Source organism: Wasmannia auropunctata, unplaced genomic scaffold, assembly GCF_000956235.1.
Source record: "Wasmannia auropunctata unplaced genomic scaffold, wasmannia.A_1.0 LD336038.1, whole genome shotgun sequence".
Classification (NCBI taxonomy): domain Eukaryota; kingdom Metazoa; phylum Arthropoda; class Insecta; order Hymenoptera; family Formicidae; genus Wasmannia; species Wasmannia auropunctata.
In genome coordinates, this window is record NW_012026852.1 from 1,458,624 (window position 1) to 1,480,782 (window position 22,159).

At 45.8% G+C, this 22,159-nt stretch overlaps 3 protein-coding genes across 3 annotated transcripts; 1 reads left to right on the forward strand and 2 right to left on the reverse strand.

Moving 5' to 3' along the window:
- The first annotated feature begins 2,136 nt into the window (after positions 1 to 2,136).
- Positions 2,137 to 6,857, forward strand: LOC105452063 (hairy/enhancer-of-split related with YRPW motif protein 1-like). Its single transcript, XM_011692885.1, has 3 exons — positions 2,137 to 2,768; positions 3,354 to 3,568; positions 6,448 to 6,857. Exons 1-3 carry the CDS (start codon positions 2,137 to 2,139, stop codon positions 6,855 to 6,857), a joined length of 1,257 nt encoding a protein of 418 aa, XP_011691187.1.
- A 3,169-nt stretch (positions 6,858 to 10,026) lies between these two features.
- Positions 10,027 to 13,440, reverse strand: LOC105452064. Its single transcript, XM_011692886.1, has 2 exons — positions 13,176 to 13,440; positions 10,027 to 12,623 (listed from the first exon to the last, which is right to left on the reverse strand). Exons 1-2 carry the CDS (start codon positions 13,218 to 13,220, stop codon positions 12,369 to 12,371), a joined length of 300 nt encoding a protein of 99 aa, XP_011691188.1. The 5' UTR covers positions 13,221 to 13,440; the 3' UTR covers positions 10,027 to 12,368.
- A 4,904-nt stretch (positions 13,441 to 18,344) lies between these two features.
- LOC105452069 (gastrulation defective protein 1 homolog) lies at positions 18,345 to 22,150 on the reverse strand. The gene is made up of 3 exons (XM_011692890.1): positions 22,056 to 22,150; positions 21,482 to 21,981; positions 18,345 to 21,141 (listed from the first exon to the last, which is right to left on the reverse strand). Exons 2-3 carry the CDS (start codon positions 21,926 to 21,928, stop codon positions 19,564 to 19,566), a joined length of 2,025 nt encoding a protein of 674 aa, XP_011691192.1. The 5' UTR covers positions 21,929 to 21,981; positions 22,056 to 22,150; the 3' UTR covers positions 18,345 to 19,563.
- Positions 22,151 to 22,159: the final 9 nt, after the last annotated feature.

Here is a 22,159-nt window from a genome sequence, read left to right on the forward strand (position 1 = left end):
CGTCCCTTCTCCGCCCTCCATCTAACTCCCTTGCAAGCGTCCCCCTTCCGCACACCCGACACACGCGTGAACGTCTCCGCGACGTATGCACGAGCGTGCGAACGCAGACGTGGGGGGGTTTGCCCAAGCGAGGGTGGCACCGGAGTGATTTCATGGTGGCGCGCGTCTACCTTTTCGAGAGATTGGGGAGAAGGCATCCGCGGCTGATTGTCTTACCGAGCCTTTGAATTGTATTTACTCGTTCTCTCTCTTGCAGTAAAAAAGACGAGTTCCCCTCTCATTTGCGGAAGTATTATAGAGATCCGAGAACGATGAAGTATTTCGGTGTAAACGAAATTGTAAATATCATCGAAATTCTTTGTTAAATTGTATTTGGAAATTTTTGTAGTTTGATAAACTTATTTAAAATTAATCTAACAGTAGCGAAGAGAGGATAATAACAAAGTAATTTTAACAGTATAGTTTTTTTAATAGCGATAGAATTTGTTAAGATAGAAATCTCGCGCTGCTTTCGTGAAGATATAAAATGATAACCGCGTGCGCTCTCAGAAGATCACAGTATTGGGAAACGATAATCTGAGAACGATAATACCGGGCGAAAACGATGGGAATTCACGCCACCCTGGAAAAGGACCGTTTCCGGTCCCTTTCTTCTCGCACATCCGCCGACGGCCAAGCGGCGAGAAGATCGCTTCCTCCTCGGTCTCCTTGACCGAGTGCAGCGCAGGATCCGGCCGGCCGGCCGACCGGCAGTCGCACAATCAAGGGCCCACACGCTCGCACACACGCACGCAGTGCACGCACGTTCGCACACGAGTTCGCCGCGAACGTTCCCACGAAAGTCGCCCCTCCCGATTTACGTTCCCCCTTCGGCGGGCAACCCTCTCGCTCGCTCTCGCGCGTCGTGCGCGGGGTGCTTTTCACCTCCGGACGGACGCGCGGGGCCCCTTTGGTGCCCCACTTCACCCCTCATCCCGAGGGTGCACACCTCCGATCATCCCCACCCGGGATCGCCGATACACCACGCGGTCGTGTGTCGTCCCTGCGTCCTCCCGCACACGACATACGTCGGCCGCCACGCGACCAGTGCACACGCAGCAGCCAAGCAGCAGCAGCAGCAGCAGCAACGGCAAGCAGCCAGCGGCCGCCGCGAGTGCGTCCGTCCGAGCCCAGTCGCGCTTCTTCCTCCACGAGCACGCACGCGACCGCGAACGGCGTCGCGGGTAGCCGCGGCACGTGGGCCGCGCCGATAAACTCCCGCCGCCGCCGGCGCGAGTGACAAGTGCGACCGAAGGACCGAGTGCTCCTTTCGCCGTCCGGAAACCGCATCCCGCCGCGCCGGCCCTGACCTTCCGCAAGATTCCGTCGCGCGAATTTCACCGAGAGGTGGACTTCATCATCCGTGAAGAAATTATCTCAAGTTCAGACCAAGTTCTTCCGAATCGGATTATCTCCGAAATTCGCGAGTTTCGTCATTTTTTAATTTTTTTTAATTCATGGAACTACTGTCGCGCGTTCCGCAAGAGACATCGGGAATTTTGTCGAGATTTTTGTGGATTCTGCAAAGATTTTGATCTTTGACTTTGAATCATAATTACTGGTGAAACTTGTGAATTAATCAAGGACACTTGAAGATAATTTTTCTTCGCTGAAGAAATTCTACAGAGTTTTTACAGTGATTGGACTTAGACAGATACAAGTACACGACAATCAAATAGACAGGATTATTTCTTCCTACAGGATATCGTAGACGCTCATAGAAAGAAACAAGAAGTGTTACATCTGATGACAACAGTGTTCGTTCACGAGTTCCAGCTGTAAGTGTCGCTCGCTCGCGATTCCCTTCGCCGGCTGAACAGCCGATCGGCGTGTCCGATGCTCATCGCGGACTGCTAACGATCGTTCTCCATCCGCATCATTCGACCGCAATAATGCAATGACATCTCGTTCGTGCATCGTAATGGCACCGGCGTATCGCGCCAGACGGTAGCGCACGATCGCGCGGGGTCAATCGACTGAGCATCTCTTGCGTGCCCTTACACGGCGGGGCCGTGCATCGATCGCATCGATCCTCCCGTCCGACCCGGGACGATTATCCCTCTCTCGCTCACCTTCTCCACCACTCTCGGGCGCAACATGTGGCGGGTGGTGGTCGCGCGCTCCGACGACAACAGCACCCTGCTGTCCTCCGAGATCACTTCCGGCGCGGTCGCGCCCGGTCACCTGTCGACGCTACCGGCGCCGTCGGGTCATCATTGGGGCTACCCGCCGCCGCCGCCGCCGCATCATCCGCCGTATCAGCCGCCGCCGCCGCCGCCGCCGCAGCACCCGGACATGCGTCATCATCACGACATGCGTCCGCCCGCCACCCACGGCGAGCTGCGACACGCCATCGCGGCGGTACCTGGCGACCTCAGGGGTCAGGAATTACGGCACGAGATGCAGAGGCATCCGGAGGTGCAGAGGCATCAGGAGCTGTCCAGGCACGACATCGCCAGGCATCAGGACATATCGGGCATGAGACCGGAGATGACGGAACTGCGCTCCAGTCATGAGTTCTTGGAGCTGAAGATCGACACGGAATTGAGGAGTCAAGATAACGGCCAGCAACAGCAACAGCAGCAAGCGCAACAACAGCAACAGCAACAGCAGCAGCAGCAGCAGCAGCAACAGTCGCAAAGTCAAGGGCACCAGCAGAGGAATCTGAAGAGAACTATGAGCGATTCGGACTGCGACGATGTATTTTCGGAGGAGAGCGGCAAAGAGCCGTACGTATATTTATTTTTTATCCCTTCCCTTCCCCTTCCCTTCATCATGCGTTGTTTTACATAAAAAAAAATCTGTCGTGCAATCGTTGCACAAGAATTGAAGCAATAGTCGAGTAATTCATACTATGATATAATTCTGTAAAGTTTAGATTCTACTTCTATATGAAAGAAGAAATGTCGAATTTTTCGCACGATTTGCACAGTTGAATAGACATTTTTAGTTTTCCCAAGTTTCTGAAATTGTAAATATCTGAAAGTATTCTTAATTAGATATAATTAAAAATATTCTTTAACGTACTCGTTGAAACAACCGTCGCTCGCCGACGTGACATATTGCGTCTCTTTGTTTCGCGATTAAAACCGCAATCAGGACGGCCATTGTTTTAGCACGCCCGAAATTAATGAGCGAGTTGTTGCGCGTTCCACGAGGTAGAGTAACAATGTACAATTAAAACAAGTCGTCTCGCTCTCCCGGTCGCGAAATCCAAAACAATAAAGGGGGGAGGGAGAAAGGAAGGGAGACCACGAAACGTCTTGTCGCGCTGTTGCGTTTCTCAACCCTTCTTCGAAATTCCCTTTTTGCAGATGCAACTCGCCCGGCGGAGACTCATGTCAACACGCGTCGCGGAAACGCAGGAGGGGGATGATCGAGAAGAAGCGGCGCGACAGGATCAACGCGTCCCTCGGTGAGCTCAGGAGATTGGTCCCGGCAGCGGCGAGAGATCCTCACAGCGGCAAGCTCGAGAAGGCCGAGATTCTGCAGCTCACCGTCGAGCATCTGCGCACGCTTCGCAGCAAGGGTAAGACCGTGCACTTCTTTTTCAACCCTCTCGCCTCTCGAATTATTCGTTTAAATTAAATCGTTCCATCTGTGCGGAGGCTCTGCGATCTCGTCCGTCTAATATTACTCCTCGTATCGCCAGGTGTTATTTTTATTTCTTAATCTTTTAGAACGCGATAGAGATTCGTGTTTATTATAGAGACAATTTAATGTGGTAGACTTTAAGCGATAGGGGAGGGGAAGAAAATTAGTTTTGATTTATCTGTGTTAAAGTAATGCTGAATGCTGATCGAAATTCGGGATTTATCGTTTGCCGCGCAGGAAGTTACGTAACGGAAGTGCATGTCGAAAGATGTAACGGTGTAATAAGATCCCCCGAATCCGGAAGAAACGCCGCCCCCTTTCCCGTTGCAACGCGTAGCGGAACTCGAAGATGATCCGTCAGGATCAATGAATGAGACACCCCTTTTCTCCGCTCGAGATTCCACGGGCCCGTCATTAATGATCTCACGGCGTGCACGAAGGCCGCTCGCACACTCGCATCAATTTGATTCTCTCTCGCCATTATTACGTCTCTCTGTTAGTCGGCCGCTCTCGGCCCTTTATTTTCCACCGGAAGACACCTGTTGGCCGTAAGAGCGCGAACAGCGCTAACTGTAACTGCGTAACCGAATGCCCATCTGTCGTCTCTGCGTTTCCTTATTAAGCAGATTCGAGAGAGCGATTATCAGCATAGAGATTCGTAAACAAGATTTCTAAGATTATAGTATTTTTACAACGTCTCTCTAAATTTATATATTAGCTATTCTCCTATGATTTTTCAATATTTCTTTATGAATGTTATGAATATACCTATCTCGTTTATTTTTTATTCAATAATTGTTGTTTGTTGCGAAAATAGTAGAGAAAAATAGATAATTTAATTAACTTGTAAATTAATTTGAAAATATTGTCGGGAGAATTTTTACTGCAAGCGTTAAGTACACACACACATTGCTTCAGTAACATTAATAATATTATCCATATTTATTTTCATTAATTATTATTTTTAAATTACACAAATTTCTCATTCTCTCTCTCTTTCTCTCGTTATTATGCGATTAGCTCATGATAAATATTTTCGAAAAAATAATACGACGTCATGGAGAAAATCGCAAGACGAAGTGGCATATGGTTTCCCCGTGAAGGCCGCGAAGGAGCTCGGCCGTAAACGGGATCCGCGCGAGCAGGTGCTGGACCGGGCGCGTAGATCCTGTGGGAAGCACAGGAAGTCAACGACTCTCTGGAAGTGGTGTTCCCACGATTGGTGGCGGCGGGCCGACCGGGGATGAGGTGTCCCGCGCGGCACCCCTCGCGAGGGAGGCGCTCGGCGGATCGGGCCTGGGGCAGATGTCGAACCCTGTGGGAAACCAGCTAGCTAGGCATAAGCGTGCACGGACACGCACCGCACCACCACGCGCGCGTTTCCGCGCGCGCGTGTGTGCGAGTGCGTGCGCGCTCGCGGCGGTCTCCTTATTTGTAAATGCGTGCGAGGGGCGCGACCCGTCTCCCCTCAGAAGTGAGCGATATTAAATTTAATATCGCCAAATAAAACTATCGCGGTATTTGGAGCGACGGGTACGATATATAGCGCTTCACGACGGATTAGCGATAGCCTTGTCTTTTTACGGTGCTTTGTCACAATTACAGATTAATATCTTATGAAATAATATCTCTCTCTTACTCACTTCTCTACGGTAATACAATAATAGAGTGTTAGTTTTATCGAGTGCAAAAAAAAGTTGTATCGAGTTTGACATGCTTTCATATTTCGCGTACACTTATTTCTTTTTTAATGTAAGCAAACTTCGGAACGTGTCGCGTTTGTATAGACATTTCCGAAGTTTTCGAGGCCACTTATCGGGGTGCTTTAGCCAATGATCGATCGCGCGATGATTTCACGTATACGAGAGCTGTACGATAGTAGCGCAGTAGCCTTTCTTTCGTAAGTGACGTGTTTGCATAGGGCGGTCTGAGAACTTGCATAATAACGTGGGACACTCCACTCGCCGTTTCACGGTGTGCGTGCGTATATCTCGCGCAGCATATGAGGCTCGCGAGGCTCGGCCTATGGGGGTCTAAAACGATTCCCACGCTACCTGTCCCATTCCACATTATACACAATGAGCCGCCTGCTACTAAAAGCCAAGGCGCCCATCTCGCCTCGGTGCACGTACGCCCGGACCCATTGTTGCGCCGCGAAAACCAAAAGTGCACAAAGGGATCCTCTCCGTCCGCAGATGCACTTCTGCACGTTGTCAATCTGCGAGCCGCTCGAAGCCGGAATGATTCGGGAAAAGCGCCGACGAATATGCGCGATATCATCTTTTGACACCTGTTTCCCTTCGGAAAACGTGACGTCTTCGAATAACATCCCTGGGAAACGAGGAGCAAAATTGACGTCTTAAATGATTGTATCACAAAGAAAATTGTTTGAACAAGTTCGCAAGTTTTCAGCAGTATTTCCATATTTACGTATGCTATTAAAAAATATCGCGCTTCTTTTATAGCTAAGTTTAGCTTCTCCAAGTATTCGACCGAATTAAAGTCTAATTTAACTTTGAGTCAAGTCAACTTCCGTATCTCGTTCAAAAGTTCCTTCTAACTAATAGTTACCAAGATTGCTTCTCAGAGCTTTACTTATAAATTCATCTCGCACTACGAGAAGACTTTCTTCCTCGCGCTTGCGTTTTAAAATTCTGTGAAATTATACATGTGCAAAATTAAAAGTTGATCCAATCTCATTATTATCAGTGCATTATTATTAATTTATTATTATATTATCATTAAATTGGTTTATTATGCATGATATAGCAATCGAGATTGTCGTCGTAATCACGATGCAAATCGCAATTGCAGGGCCAGAGGGCTACGACAGCACGAAGCTGGCCATGGATTACCACGCGGTAGGCTGGGGCGAGTGCGCAGCCGAGGTCGGCCGCTACCTGGTGACCATGGAGGGTCTGGACGAGAGGGATCCCCTTCGGCTGCGCCTGCTGTCGCACCTGCAGAGCTTCCACCGCGAGCATCCGCCGTCGGCCGTGCCGTCGGCGGTGCCGCCGGCGTCCACGACGTTAACGTCTACCTCCACTGCCAGCAGCTACGAGCCACCGCCGAGCACCATCTCCGCCGGAATGCCGCCCGGTCCGGGCGCCATGCCGCCGCTCCTCGGCGGCGGCGCCCTCGGCTGGGGCCAGTACCCCGGCCAGTATCCCCAGCAGCAGCACGGGAAGCCCTACCGACCCTGGGGCGCGGAACTGGCGTACTGACCGTGAACCTTTGACGCGCAATCGACGAGGTTTGACGCAAGAGTGGTATAACCCGAGAAAGATAACGTTTCAACGTGTTTCACAATTTTTCTCTTTTCATCATATACAGTTTTATATATAAAATACGACGCAATACAAAATGTAAATAGCTCGGGAGACTATATATATCGAGCACTTCCTCGAAACACCGGGGGGGAGGGGGGATATGAATTATACCACTCTTTTGCCGATTACTTCAATTATAAGACTTATTTGCAGGCGATATATTCGCGCTCATGTTAATAAGTTAGTTGTTTCTTTTTCGAGGATTTGTTAATAGTAAAGTATACGATTTGTGTAATGTTTACGATTAGCAGATTGTTGACAGCCACGGAACAAGACCGACGTGAGCGGCGAATTTTGCCGTTTTTCCATATGTACATACGATATACATTTTTGTACAATGTTTTGACACTTCGAACATATCTCAGGAACTTCCACAACGATTATAAATCTATATATCGAGTATATTTTCAATGAGTGAGATAATGATAGTCATGCGGGTACCTAACTAAAAATATTTATTGATAGGAAAAGATAGAATTGTATATAAATTGTACATACGTTTTTGTAAATAATAAGAATTCGTAATTTTATCTCGGGTATCTCGTAATCCGGCTGCGCTGGTTTATTTACGGCGGTTCGCGCGTCGTTCGTCTCGTTCGCGCTCTCGTCGCGGAGTGATAAACGATTGCGCGAGCGTGTGTAAAGTCCAGCGCCAATAAAAAATAGAAAAGAGAGAGAAAGGAAAAAAAAGGAACGGTCGTCATACGCATTCGCAACGTGCCATTACGCATTTCAGTTTATATACCAGTGTGGGAGAGATCCAAGTATTTTTGCAATACGATTTTGTAAAATAAAGCGATAACACACGAGAGAGGAATACAAATATAGAAATCTTGTCTCGCATGTGATTTCCCCCTTTGCACTTTCCTCCAAGAGAGTCCAATCAATAACACGTTTCCGAGAACTGCGGCGCACAACTATCGGAGCAAGACGCGAGTCGTAGGGTAAACCAAAATGTGTGACGTCGGATATAGGAATTTGGGTCGTTTCTTATTAGATGATCGACATTGAGATAGTTTCTGAGGAGGCATAGTAAATCGAGTCCCGCAAAACACGTCCTCATCGATCATTCGTGAAATTTGGACACTCGATACCGCCCAAACATCTTCGATCGCATCACACGCGTGATTCCTATTACGAAACCTTATTACGTATTTATACGAATATTACGAAATCTGTTTACCGATTTTGGAAGCGCGAGTGTCTGAATCGGCCGAACTGAACGTGTGACGAAACGGACGGCAGCGGTCTTCGAAGAGGCTCCTGATCGCGATTATTCATTTTATCATTGATATTCTTGATACCCAGAGTGCTTCCAATATTTCGCGAGCAACGATTCCGATCGAAACGCGGCTGCGAAAGTGTTTGCGTCGTAATTGGCGATTCTCGTTGATATCTATTATGCCTTATTTTCATTTTGTCTTAAATAATTTTCGAGTTTCTCCTAAAAAAAAATATTTACGCATCTTTATTTCTAAAAAAAAATATTTACGCATCTTGTAGTCGCTTCGAATCTGAAGAAGTTATCATCAACTGGAAATTGATTGAGGATTTATTAGTTTTTACTGCGACGAAAATAACAATGAATTATTTTTCATCTCGTAGTATTTCACATCACCTTGCCATGCGTGGCAAACGAGCGGGCTTTTGTGCGTTTTACGCATCCGTGCCTCGCGCAAAAAACCGACACAAAATAGCGGGCGAGAATTTACGCATTCGGCGAGAAAGAAGAGGAAGAGGAGGAGGAGGATGCTGTCGCTCTGCTTCTTTTCTCATGCAAAATCCTCTCTCGCAGACGCGGAGTATATTCTCGGACACACGTAGAACAATGCGGGGCTTACGACCCTTCCCGTTGGCATTATATTCGCAAACCAGTTTTGCGAGTCATTAGCTTCGCGACACAGTTCGTGCGTGTGATGCGCCCGCGCATCTCTTTTTTCTTCTTTCTTTCCATTTTTTCTTTCTTTTTCTTTTTTTTTAACGAACTCCGGCCAACGATTGGTCGCGGCTACTTTTGTTCTCGCGCTCGAGAGACGCGACAACTCGACAAAACCCAATTTTCGGGAATTACTGATATTGCGGCCACGTGCGACCCATTGTTCGAAGCGTGCTCGTTATACGCGCGAACCTCCCGCTCGGGTCGCACGCGCGCATAATTGCGCGAAACACACGCGCCCGCGTGGTCTCTCCCGCGTCAAAACTTGACACCGCTCGTCGGATTAACGTAAAGCGGAACGGTTCTTTGCCGAGTCAGTGTGCAGGCGCGAGCTGTTCGACCTACATTAAAATAAATGTCGCGGGCGACATACGATTGATGCTTCATCAGAAAAAAGTGCGATTGAGGAAAGCGAGATAACTATACGAGAATAAATATACAAAGTAAGTAGTTTGTTTAGAAATAAACCGTATATCGCGTCAGCTTTCTCTGAAGAATTCTGATGTAATTTAATTGATTCTTAAACGAATCTCGAGGAATTTTCATAAAAGAATCTCAGGAAAATTCCCTTAAGAGATTCTTAAGAAGGAATTTTTATTTTAAACGCAAAACACGAGTTCCTTAAGAAATATAAGGAAAGTTGGGGCTTCACATTAAAGCCGATCGCAATCGATATAAAAACGGGTCTGTAAAAGCTACGCAAGCACAAATGGAGGTATCGCGAAAATCGTTACCAAGTTTCGCGCTATAAGTACGGATTATTCGTTACACAGACATTCGCGAAAGTGGAGCGGCATGTCGTTAAAACGTTATTAGGAACGGCGCGAAATTACAGGGCGAAACTATAGTTGACTGTCGGCTAGGCACTATAACCAACTACTCTCTCTCTCTCTCTCTCATTACATGTTTCTGCGGAATGGTCGTTACGCCCGCCGCCGTAATGAGAAAATCGCGCGGATCGATTTTCATTACCAATTCAAACGAAGGACCCCTGTGTGTCTTGCGATACCGCGTATATGTCGTGGCGTACGTACGAGGCATATGTGTATACAGTTATACTTTTACACACGTCGCCGCGATCAATGAGACTCGTGTGATGACAGGAGGTCATGGGAACACACCCGGAGATCGTCAATAAAACCATTTTATTTACGCGACATTCACATTTGCTTTACAAAGTCACAGCCTTATCGAGACGATAAAGTATATCAACACACGCATCATCCATATTATACATCCATATTTTTGTAGTTCCTCTTTTTATATGTATGTATATATATATATATGTTATATAAATTCTGCATCTATACATAGATATAAGTCATTAAAGCTCTTCTTCTTTTTCTTCTTCTTCTTCTTCTTACCTTCTTAAATCAACCCGTATAGGAAGAATAAAATCGTACCTCGCTACTTTTTTTTTAAGTGAAGATTGATTTTGCGCGCTTTGAGCAAAGGTGCCGGAAACGATCGGAAATAGAAGAACTCGGTTCGAGTGATCAGGCCGGTGTGACTTATTGCATAAGTACCCTCGATACTCGAACTTGGCGTAAGGTGATTTAAAGTGAGTCTTTCACGAAAGGACCGTTCCGTTTTGCATAAATCGATTTTCGACATATAGAAATAGTATAGCTTTGTAGAGATATGGTGCTCCTCTTTTTAGAATTAAAATTGCTGGTGAGAGTTTATATCCGTATCGAGGGTATCGGTTGTGTATCGGCTGACTAATCTAACGGATGCACCCTCGACCGTGCGAGATATTGAACACCTAGGACGATTACACAGCGTAAAAGTGACGACGACATCGAGTTTGGGAAAGTCGGACTCGCTTACCTTACGAAATCCTTAACGTATCCCGGACAGATAAATAGCCGGGGGTGCAAATCGGCGCGTCCTACTCGAGATCGATCGACCAAATGTTTGACATTTTGATTCATCGACAACGTATACAACCGCGGGAGTCGCAGAAAGACGTGCGTCGGTGGACAGTTAAAAGTTTTTGAATGAAGAAGTAAGTAGTTTTAATTTTTCCCTCGTTATCCTAAGTATCGTGGTTAATATTACTCTAAACGCTATAGTCTAACGTCGCCCCCCCGAAGCGCCTCTCTCCATGGGGGTTTACAATTAGAGATATAAATTATCTGGACACAGTATAAAGGTCCCGCGCCGCGGATATGTTCACGTGTCTGGGACACGTACGGGGGACTCGCGCGAGAGCCGCGAGAGATCGAATAATTAATTGATTGCCTAAAAAAACAGTTTTTCTTTTCGTGACGCCGAAAATAGTATATTGCAAAATAGTGTGATCCACGAGTTTTTAGACCCGACATGATAAAACCGCGCGGACGACGCGCTGATGGAAAAGTTCTAATTGCATTCCCGGACGTCATCCCCGGGCGCGAACGGTCGTCGATAACACGCTAGGCGATATATACATGTATATATATATATATTTTTTTTTGTACTACGTCACATATTGCTATTCTCTATGTCGAAAGAGACGGATGACGCGCGGAGCGCCGCTGATTTCCTCGCTTGCACGACGAGAAACGATAAAGGAGAAACGCGGGAAGGAATGAATCGTCAACCATCGCTAGAAATAATAAGTGTGAATCGACGCCGATTCGACCGATCATTTCTGGCTGCGAGAAGTGAACTAACTTAATTAATCAATATACGACTGTGCTCGTAATCGCGGCTAATTTATCACGGTAACGGAGATTTGCGGTAAATAAATAAGTACGTATAAGATAAGTATGTCTATCTAATGAAATTAATGGCGCTAAATGAGATCGAGGCGAGCGCTTATACGCGACTCGCGCTGGAAAATACAAGTCGGCGCTCTAGAAAATAAATCTAGACCGGAAGACTAACCGGAAATAAAACGTCTTCTCCGCGTCCTTGTCTCTCAATGATACGCCGAGAGACACGGCTATAATATAATCCGAGGTCCAGCCACAGAGCATCTTTCATCGTCCCCGACGTGCGACATGTATCTATCGAAAAATAAGGGAGCGCATAAAAACGCTCGTATGTGTCTGTATGCGTGTGTGTATACGCGCGCACGTATGTGTATGTATATATGTATGCATGTGGAACGGATTACGGAGGGATCGTGATTAACCCTTAACCGGTTTACAGCTTCCCGATAAATATTCTCTTTGGTACAGCCATTGCACTAGCCATCGCGCCGCGGTCGCTTAGTCGCGTAGAAGCGAGACTCTTTGAGAAAAAAAGAGAAACAAAAAACGCCGGACGAGTACTCGTATACTCACCAGTTAAGGGTTAGATATTCGTTTTCGAGCGGCGCGCGTGCAATTCATTTTGCACCCTCTTTCTCTCTCTCTCTCTCTCTCTTTCTCTCGGGGATGATCGCCGGCCGAATTCGATCGCGAGAGCGCAAATGAGCCGGGGGGGGGGAGGAGAGAGAGAGCAGGGCGCCGGTCCGGGTGTTCGGCCTAGCGGCACGGACGTTAGATTATCATCTCGTTCTCCCTGTTCTCGTTCCTCTGGTTCTCCTCGTATTCGTCGCAGCAGCAACAGTTTGACGTGCAGTCCTCCTGGTTCTCGGCCACGTACGTCATGTACGTGTCGATGCTCTTGGCGTCGAGGGACGGCAGGGACCACGAGAGCGAGGTCGTCTCGAGGTCCGGGATGGCCGTGTGCCAGGCGCTGGGATTACACGACCCCTTGGCCTTGCGGCTTTTGGTGGACAGCTTCTTGATCGCCTGCGAAAGAGGAAGCGTCGTCGCGCCGAGTAAATAACATGCAGAGAAGAAGCGGGGAAACGAGGGGCGAAAGGGGAAACGAAAAAAGACGGTGTACCCCGTCGCGCGAAAAGGTCGACGCGAGTCAGGTAGCTGGTTGTATATACGATAGAGTCATCCGTCGACACGCCACACAAACAGGTAAGGACATCGATCCGCGATAATTGACCGTTGCGCGCGGAAATTTCACGCCTAGGCGGAATGACGTAAACAGCATCACCGTGTGAATTAATCTTTCACGACGTGTGTGCCTCGCTCGACGTCTCACGGTGAGACGGGACGGCACGAGGGTGGAAACGCGAGGTGAGATACGACGTTCGAGCAACCGGGAGCGGAGCGAACCACTGATCATCGGGCGAGCGAAGACGCCGATATATCGGCGGTGTCCAGATAACACGGTGTGTTCGCCGCGCTCACGGGGGTGGAAATTAGGTCGCAGCACGCGCCCGAAACGTGCAACACACAGAGGAGGTGGAGAGTCGTCTCGTTAAAACAAAACGGGGAACCGCTTACCCGCAGGATCCTGCGGCCGGACTTGCCGAGGAATTTCTTCAGCATCGCGGCCGATCTTGTCCTCTCGAACACGTCGTCCTCTCGTCGTTCCCCGGAAAGGAAAATCCTCGTTCGCCGACCGTTTCTCGCCCGCCGCGGGCGCGAAGAACCTGACACGCGCCGGGATTGATTTTCGGCCGTGCGCCTCTCTTATCCGCCCTGTACGGTTCGCGCCGTAGCCGTCGCTCGGATCGATGCGAACGCCACGGCGTCACGCGACGAAATACCGCTCCGGAACGCCGCGCCTCCCCATTTATGACCCCGACCGGCGGCGCGGCGGCGGACTCCCCGTACTCCGGCGCGGCTCTCCCACGATCCCGCACGATCATCCCCGAGGTCCCGAGGAGACCGACCGAGACCGCTCGCGTCGCAACCCTCTCCCTCGAGCACGCGGAAAGACTTCCGGAGCCTGCGATCACCTGGTGGAGACGTACTCCAGCCAGTTAACCCTTGCGGCAATTAATGAGCGACCGGTAATTACGTCGGCTTGGGGCGCGACAGTAATTATTTCCACTTCGCGGCGGCGCCGCCCTTCCGACTGGATTGATTTTAATTGACGGTCTTAAACCTCGCCGGATAAACGTCGGCTTATGTGACATTTCGCAAATCACGTCTGGTATACACGACCCACTTATTAACACGATAGAGAATTTCTTACGCGAAAAAAAGTATATTTCTCACTCTGCTGCATTTAACTTTATTTCTAAATCCCTTTTTGCTCGTGCTCTTTGCATACTTTCCTTTGATAGGAAATGTTAGAGTTCAAAAATTTAAATTCATATAGGTTTAATTTCTAAAGCGACAGCATTACTCACGTATTCGTTTTAGTACAAATTATGATAAATAAAGTTTATTTAAAATGCATGTCAGAGAACTTATTTACTGTAAAAACATTCACTCGTAATTGCGATAACGTGATATATTATGACTATATATTTATGACATATATTTGAACTCAGTTAAATTATAACGCAGTTTTTACAATTTTCGCGTGAAATTAACGAAACTGACGTTTTCCCTCGTTCGTCTGAACTTTCTTTACGCGCGCCTCCTTCATGCGCTTCTTTTCATTTCCTATTAATTAATTAAAATTAATAGAGAATAGTAGTAATCAAATTGTATATTCGCGAAATACATTTTTTTTTTCGTAATTATTCGCGCTAACAAAAATATGGAAAAATATGTAAAGAGACGACAAAATATTAACATTTTATAAAATATTGCGATAAAAGTAATATTGTAAGTTGCTGCAGATATATAATACAATTTGAAATAAATTACAAGTAACAAATAAGAAAACCGAGACGGTTCCATCTGTCCGTAACCAGGGAGGATACGAGGTACCGATTAATCAATGCACAATTCGATAAGGAATACGCGTGCATGCGTATATATCACGCGTGCGTGCGCGGGTCCTCGGCGCGATGCACTGTGCGACAGGACAGAACGAGTGCTCAATGGCCCGTGGGGAATAGAGGCGAGAATAAGAACGAATTGGATTAATGCGCGAGTGATTGAATGAGAAAATCTACCGCGATTGACAAGACGCTGATGCACACGATGATTTTAATCGGGCCGTGCGCGATTCCAGTCGATTAATTCATCCACTAACAACCATTAGATGATTGCAGATGAGTGTCTATATCGCGTTATGATTTTTCTTTCTCGCACATGCCGCGAGAAAGTATTCATAGACTCGGTTTTCACGATTGACTGCGTAGTATCATCACGCACAGTCCGAGGGAATTCAGCTTCGATGATATCGTGGATTATTACGCGCGTAAATCGAAAGGTTCAAAGTTCAATATTATATTCCAATTAGCCGGATAGAGTCAATTTTCGTTTACGCGTGAATTATTTGTCGTTGTCTTATGAATTATTTATCGGGCATCTCCGGTTCGCGCGATTCGCGCACCTGCAGCTGCAGAGCCGCGTTAAACGCGCGCTGCAAGTTGCAATACGCGCGAGAGGAGGTAAGCACGAGTCGGCGTGTGCATACGCGTGCATACGCGTGCACGTGCACGCACGTGCACCGCGACACGTATGCAAATACGGAGAACGTCTTTCGCCGGGCATTGACGAGTGTGAAACGGGAAAATTCGGGAAAAGGAAAATTATAAGGATGAAATATTTAGGGACGGCGGCGAACGCGATCTCGGCCCTCGCCCACGTTTTATCATGACAGCCTCGCTCCGCTCGGTGAAGATTCGAGCATGAAAACGCGTAAAACACGAACACAAGCATATGTTTCATATACCGATTAATCATTTATCGCGGTCTTTGTTAAATTTTTATTAACTTATTTATTTTAACTCGATATATCGTGTTTATTATTTCAGCGAATTGTTACAGATTTACATTTTATATATATTTCTGAATTATTTTCGACAACACCTTTATACAGTTATCATTCTATTATTAGTTTAAAAAAATTTTTTTAACCATTATAGATTCATTCATTTTATTATATAATAATTTTCATTTTGTTTGCCTGCATTTTCCTGCTTTTCAATTTCGAAATGTCAAAAGGTTTAACATTTAACAATTCACGCAGAGAGGGGCCAAATAAAATTTCGCACGGAGGCACTTGAAATATCAATTAACTCTTTCCAATTGCAACGATTTAGAAAATGCTTTATATTCCCGAATAATGAAAAAAATCCCGAATAAAGAGGGATATTAAAATATAAATCTCATTGCCTCCCTTTCTCTTTTTTGTTTTTTGGATGTTAAAACATAATGAATATTTCGTATAGTACATTTGGCATAGTTTGCCAATATCATACCTTTTAGAATTAAACAGTGCTACATTACGTGAAATATCGTTGTGAAACCGTTTTTCAATATACGCTTTTATCGAAATAACAGATTATGTGAATGACCGAGCGCGAGCGTACGTGAATGAAATTTAATCGATGCTTCACCGAGGATGCACCGGGAAGTCGAGAGCGAGCGCGAGTAAATCCCGGGAGCCCACGCGCTTTACTCTTCTCTCTCTCTCTCTCTCTTTCTCTCTTTTTCTCTCACGGCTACGTGCACACACGTGCGCGTCGTGTGCGTGTGACGCGTGTGAGCGCGGCCGTTCTCACGCGGCGGCACGCGCCGCTCCGTGCGTGTCCTCCCTATTCGCCCCTTCGATGTGCACGTCGTCGGGCCACGTGCCACCCCCGAGTGGGCCTACGGAAAACTCATAATTGTCATAACATACGAGAGCACGTCGCCGCGAGCCGACGACCGTGGAAGGATCACCCTCCTATCCCCGGAATTGAAATCGCGAGTGCACTTCGGTTAGTTAATCGCTCGGCGGCGCGGTTCCGATAAATCTCCCCCGGGATTGCGTTAGCCCGAAGTATAACGATCGTGCCTTATCGGGCAGGCATTTCGTCTGCCTGTCAAACCGACAGTTATTTAATTGCGGCTCTGGAATCGTATATACAATTGCGAAAGAAACAACTCGGGCTTTCCGAGGAAAAATGTAACGCCGGGTACTTTGTCCCCTAGTCCTCGGTCGCCAAACGGATCACAAGCGGGATCGCGTCGTGCGGATGCTGACGTAAAATGAGCGCGGGATTTTGCGGTGGCAAATATCTCGTCTATCACTCGCGTGATTCACTCGCCGCGTGTTGCAATTATTGCAAACGCGTCCGGCCGCTCACGCGGACTCGGCAATCATTTTTTCTACGGGGCTGAGGGGAAACAATCGCCGTCGGCGATGGGGTATAACGAGCAGCGCGTGGCGGTGTCACGTGGCTACAAATGCGCGCTCAAACATCGCGGCCCGACGAAAATAAGTCCGGCCTAATTGAGGCGGCCGTTCCATTATAGAGATTAGACTTCAAACGAGGTTTGCATTGTGTGTAAATATGTGTGTGTGTGTGTGTGTGTCTCGCGCGATTAATTAATCTTAAGAAATATTACCCTTTGAAAAAAAAAATTTAACGAATGGATATTAAAATGGAAATTCGAAATTTGTTTAACAATTAGAAACGGAAACGATTCTGATACTTGTTTTACTATATCGAGTTTTGTTATCGTACGCGTCATGAATTGCATGAGCGTTGTTACGTCAATGCGACGTTCGATCTGTCACAAATATTTGCAAAGTCGCGCGTCACGGCCATTTAGCACGCAACGAATGCGATACATTTGTCTATATAATTGGAACACTTTAAAGCGGGCCACCGTTGGCACCTATTATATTTAATACTAAAACTATCGAGTGAACATAACTATATGATTAACATATATTTACTTTTCGTGTTTAAATATGTATCTTTGGGCAAAGATATGTAGGAGGAAACTAAATTGATCAATCTAATTATTTGCATACAGCAATAAAGTTGACGGAAAGTCCCAGACACTGTTAAAAATTTCATAAAAGTCAATCCAATCGTTTTGACTGTTTTGGTAATTCTAATGTTAACGTAGGCAAAATATATCGATCAAATTTTAGGTGTATTTTTTAGACTTTAAGAGACCTCTGTGAAGTTGAGCCCATTTTTTTTTAATTCGAAAAAAAATAATCAGAATTTCGGTTGCTCCCCGAAAAATTCTAGTATTCTCTACTGATTTTAGAAAGAGTTCCATTGATTAAAACGATGAAAACATCATTTGAAAATGGGGCAGCCAACTTCACATTTCTATAACTTTAAAAGGCCATAACTTTTGTGTTTCATTCAGTGCTTCGATCATTAAGGATAATTGATAGAACTCTTTGGGAGGCTATCAATTATCCTTAACGATCGAAACACTGAATGAAAAAACGAAAGTTATGATATTTTAAAGTTGTAGAAATGTGAAGCTGGCTTCCCCATGTCTGCAAATGGTGTTTTCATCGCTTTAATGAACGGAACTCTTTTTTAAAACCGAGAGAACTCTAGAATTCTTCGGGGGGCAATCGGAATTCTGATTATTTTTTTTCGAATTTAAAAAAAATCGGGCCAATTTTACAGAGATCTTTAAAAGAGATTTATTTTGTATACTTTGCTGCAATAATTGTTTGAAATATTTTTTTTAGGACTAGTTCAATTTAATAGAAAAATTAAATTTAGTATAAAAAATATGTAAATCTTAATTTATTAAGTTAAACTAGCTCTAAGAAGAAAACTAATAATCTTTTTCGATAATTTCTTTTTGATTACCGCATAGATACTGACCGATCTTTGAAAATTTGTCTAATATTGTCCTATTCATTCGCGTCATAAAGCAGCATAAATAATTTTTTTGTTTTTGTGAACCTCCTGGAAAAACAAGGTGTTTACTCGGGCAAAAAGATTGCCGTACAGAGCGAACGAGATTAGGAGGATATTTATAGCAGCAGAGATATTACAATGGATCTATATATAATGCGGTTATACAAGCAAATGATGTGCGCGTAAACCGGAATAAGTAAATAAACACGCAATACTGATCGCTTAAAGAAGTGCGAACAGAAGTGTCAAATATCAAAAATGTGGAAACTATTACGTTTCGAATATAATAAACGGAGCACTAATAGAAAGAGAATGAGACTGCAAATATCGGTAAAGAGAATATAATGATGTCTTGAAGATATTTAAAAAATGTCTCAAAATTTCGAATATATTATATGTTCTAAGGTATATAGCTACTTTCTTTTTAAGAAGCACAATCGATACATTTAACACGCGTCGCTTTCCATTTACAATTTTGTTCAAGCTCAATCGACACTTTTCGACTCTTCTCGGGAGGAGTCGAAGTGCGTTTTGTCTAATTGAATAATTATTACAATTGGATTCGAAAACTTGTTGCGATGCGATGCAACACTTGGTTTGATTATATACATACGATATATGATTTGAATGTGCTCTAGTGTGTTAATTTGTTTCCTAGGAAAAGGAAAGCAGCCTTTATATATTTTTTATGTAAACATATTCTTCATTTATGAGAAGGAAAGATATATGTAATTAATATTATCCGAAAACTGATCAATTTTGTGATTGCAGTCTTATTCAAATATAATAATAAATATATTTTCTTATAAATTAAATATGTTCTTCATTTAAAAGAAGATTACATGATGTAATCAAAATTTACCAGACAGACATATACAAAAATAATCGAGCCACTAAATTATACAAATTAAAGAATTATGCACAATCTAAGTAAAATAAAAAATCTATCTATCATCTAAACATCAAATGTAATGTATTATGTACAATATTATCTCATAATATATAATATTTATAACAAAGTAACATTCTTCTTCGATTAATTATATAATTATACAGTGCGTATATACAAGGCAAACATGAGTCTAGCTGGTTTTTTGTTTACATTATGATACATATGTGTATTCATGTACATACAGTAAATGAAGCGAATTACGAGTCTAGCTGGTTTTTTGTTTCTTATTACTCGGCCCGCTATCCTGATCGTCGCTTTGAAAAATCGTTTTCGGCTGCGTCTTCTTGTACGCGGGTGCGATCCAGTACGGCTCCTCCTCGGCTATCTTCGCATACTTCAGAATAGCCTCCCTGGGATCCTGATCGTCCTCTATCCGTTTGCTCAGCCCGAGATTGCGTATGACGTACGAGCTGAGCGTGCCGCCGGAGGACGCCACTCTGCCACCCTGCCCGGAGGTGATGGGCAGATCCGGCCGCCTCGATTTCACCGGATCCAGCCGGTCCTTCTCCATCTGCTTGCGAACTGACTTGGGCCTGTCCTGGCGGAACAGCGGAAGCGCGTGGGGCGTGATGATCTGCTGGGTGGACATTATCTCGATGTGCTTCTGTTTCATGTGCGTCTTGACGACGCAGAGCTTGGCGCCCCTCATGCTCTTCTTCGGATCGTAATACGTCTTGACTATGCCGTTGCCGCAACCGACGAACAACTGATTCAATTTCGGATGCCACAGCGTCTTGATCACGTGCGAATTCGTCACGGGGATCTCCCTGACCAGCTCGAACGTCTTAGTGTCGTAGAACAGCACCCTCCCGGTCGTCTCCCCCTTGTTCAGCGATTCTCCCGTGACGATCATCGAGTCGTCCGGGCTGAACATGCAATCCGTGGTGTCGTAACGCGAGAACAGTCCCTTGGCTTCGAAGATCGGCGTCTTGAACGACCTCAGGTCCCACAATTTCAAAGTGTCGTCGCAGGCCCTGCTCGCCAGCATCTGCCCGAGGTACGAGAAGCTCAAACTCGACACCTCGCTGGACTGTGCGTGCGCGCCTCGCAGCACGAGGGACGGGTTGACGAAATTCTTCCGGTGGTCCCACATCTGAATCGAGCCGTCGATGCAACCGCACGCGACGGCCGCGCCTTCACGGCTGTAGGCGCACGTGGTGGGCACGGTCTTTACGCCGTTCTGCGCCCTACACTTTATCAGATTCTTGTGCGCGCGCGGCCTGAATAAATTCCATATCCGGCAAGTGCTGTCCTGCGAGCATGTCATATACTCCTCCTTGGTGAACGGATGCCAGCAGCCGCTGTTCAGACTGGCGGTGTGGCCCTTTGTGCGCGCCATATCCGTGATGTACTGATCGCCCTTTACGGTCTCGCACTTCTCAAAGCCGTCCCTGTCCAGGACCTTCGCCTGCGCCGCGCCCGAGATCACGAGTATCACGTCCCCGGTCGTGGAGTACTGCAAGCACTTGATGGGATGATTCTCGCAGGGCTGCAGGGTCCGGAAGCTCTTCATCGACGTGTCCATGCCCGCGAAGTCCCAGAAGCAGACGTCGTAGTCGACCGATCCGGACGCTAATCGAGCCCCGGACGGATCCGCGGCGATGGCGATCACCGCTTTCGTGCCGTGGGTCATCGAGACTTCGTGGGAACAAGGGATCTTGTCTCTCAGCGTTACTTCTTCCTCTTCCTCTTCGGCGTCCGACGAGTCTTTATCGTCGTCATCCTCGTCATCCTCGTCGCTTTCGTTCTTCTCGTCCTTCTTCTTCGCAGGGTTGGGTAATACCTAGTAAACAAGTTAAAACTTTGTTAATTTTACACGAGTAAACTATTGATTTCAATTAGTTAAATATAAACTTTAAACTAATAACTTTTTTCCAAGTTGAAAATTTACCTATTTAAAAAAAAGAGGCATTTTCTTATAAAGAAAATATTTCGTTATTTAATGTAAACTTAATTTCTAAGTGAAATATTAAATTGATTTGATTTATGTAATTTTCATCATTATTGTATTCAATCATTGTAACGTTTCCATTTCAAATAATTTTATTTTTAAAAATGACATTTTAATTTAATATAAATGTTTTTTAAAATTAACTTTTAGTTTTAAAAATATATTAACTTACCCAACCCTGCTTCTTCGAATCTTTGCTTGCCTCCGAAGGAGCGGGCAACAAGGATGGTATCGGCGGACCAATGAGATCGTCGTCGTCGTCATCGTCGTCATCGTTCACCTTGTCCTCCCTGGACTCCGCAACCTCGTCGGGCTTCTCCCTCTCGGCCACGGCCGCTTTATTGCTGCTGATGGTCTTGGTGATGTTCTCCATCATCTCCTGCACGTCGAAGGACTTGGCTTTCTTGCCGAAGCCCGTGATGCCCATCAACTGCTGCATACTCCGGGTCTCCTCCTCGTCCTCCGGCTTGATCTCGTCCATCGTCTTCACATTGTTCTCCTCGCGCTTCTTACCGAAGGTGCCGAATCCGATGCTGGATGTCTCGACGGACGTCTCGGACGCCGGTTTACTTAAATTGGCGCTTATCTTGCCGAAGGTTATGGTCTTCCTCGAATTCATGTCGCTGGATGACCGGACGACTGGATATTCAATTCACATGCAACGCGTGCCCACTGAAATGACGTAACGACACAATATAAACATCCACATTAAAACGTAGAATTTCGTCTTAAATTAATATTCTTACATTACAACTGCATGCGCAACTTTTGGTTTGTTGTGGTTTGTCACATCATGGATCGAATAATCGACAGAGAGAAAACTGAGCGCGCACGCAGAGATAATTGAGAG

What these genes read in the sequence shown, in the direction of transcription:
- LOC105452063 (XM_011692885.1), top strand. Translation starts at nt 2,137, where the DNA reads ATGTGGCGGGTGGTGGTCGCGCGCTCCGACGACAACAGCACCCTGCTG. An exon ending in GAGGAGAGCGGCAAAGAGCC is followed by an intron (nt 2,769 to 3,353) that starts GTACGTATATTT and finishes CCCTTTTTGCAG; the next exon opens with ATGCAACTCGCCCGGCGGAG. An exon ending in GCGCACGCTTCGCAGCAAGG is followed by an intron (nt 3,569 to 6,447) that starts GTAAGACCGTGC and finishes TCGCAATTGCAG; the next exon opens with GGCCAGAGGGCTACGACAGC.
- LOC105452064 (XM_011692886.1), bottom strand. Translation starts at nt 13,220, where the DNA reads ATGCTGAAGAAATTCCTCGGCAAGTCCGGCCGCAGGATCCTGCGG. An exon ending in CCGGCCGCAGGATCCTGCGG is followed by an intron (nt 12,624 to 13,175) that starts GTAAGCGGTTCC and finishes CCTCTTTCGCAG; the next exon opens with GCGATCAAGAAGCTGTCCAC.
- LOC105452069 (XM_011692890.1), bottom strand. Translation starts at nt 21,928, where the DNA reads ATGAATTCGAGGAAGACCATAACCTTCGGCAAGATAAGCGCCAATTTA. An exon ending in ATTCGAAGAAGCAGGGTTGG is followed by an intron (nt 21,142 to 21,481) that starts GTAAGTTAATAT and finishes CTTGTTTACTAG; the next exon opens with GTATTACCCAACCCTGCGAA.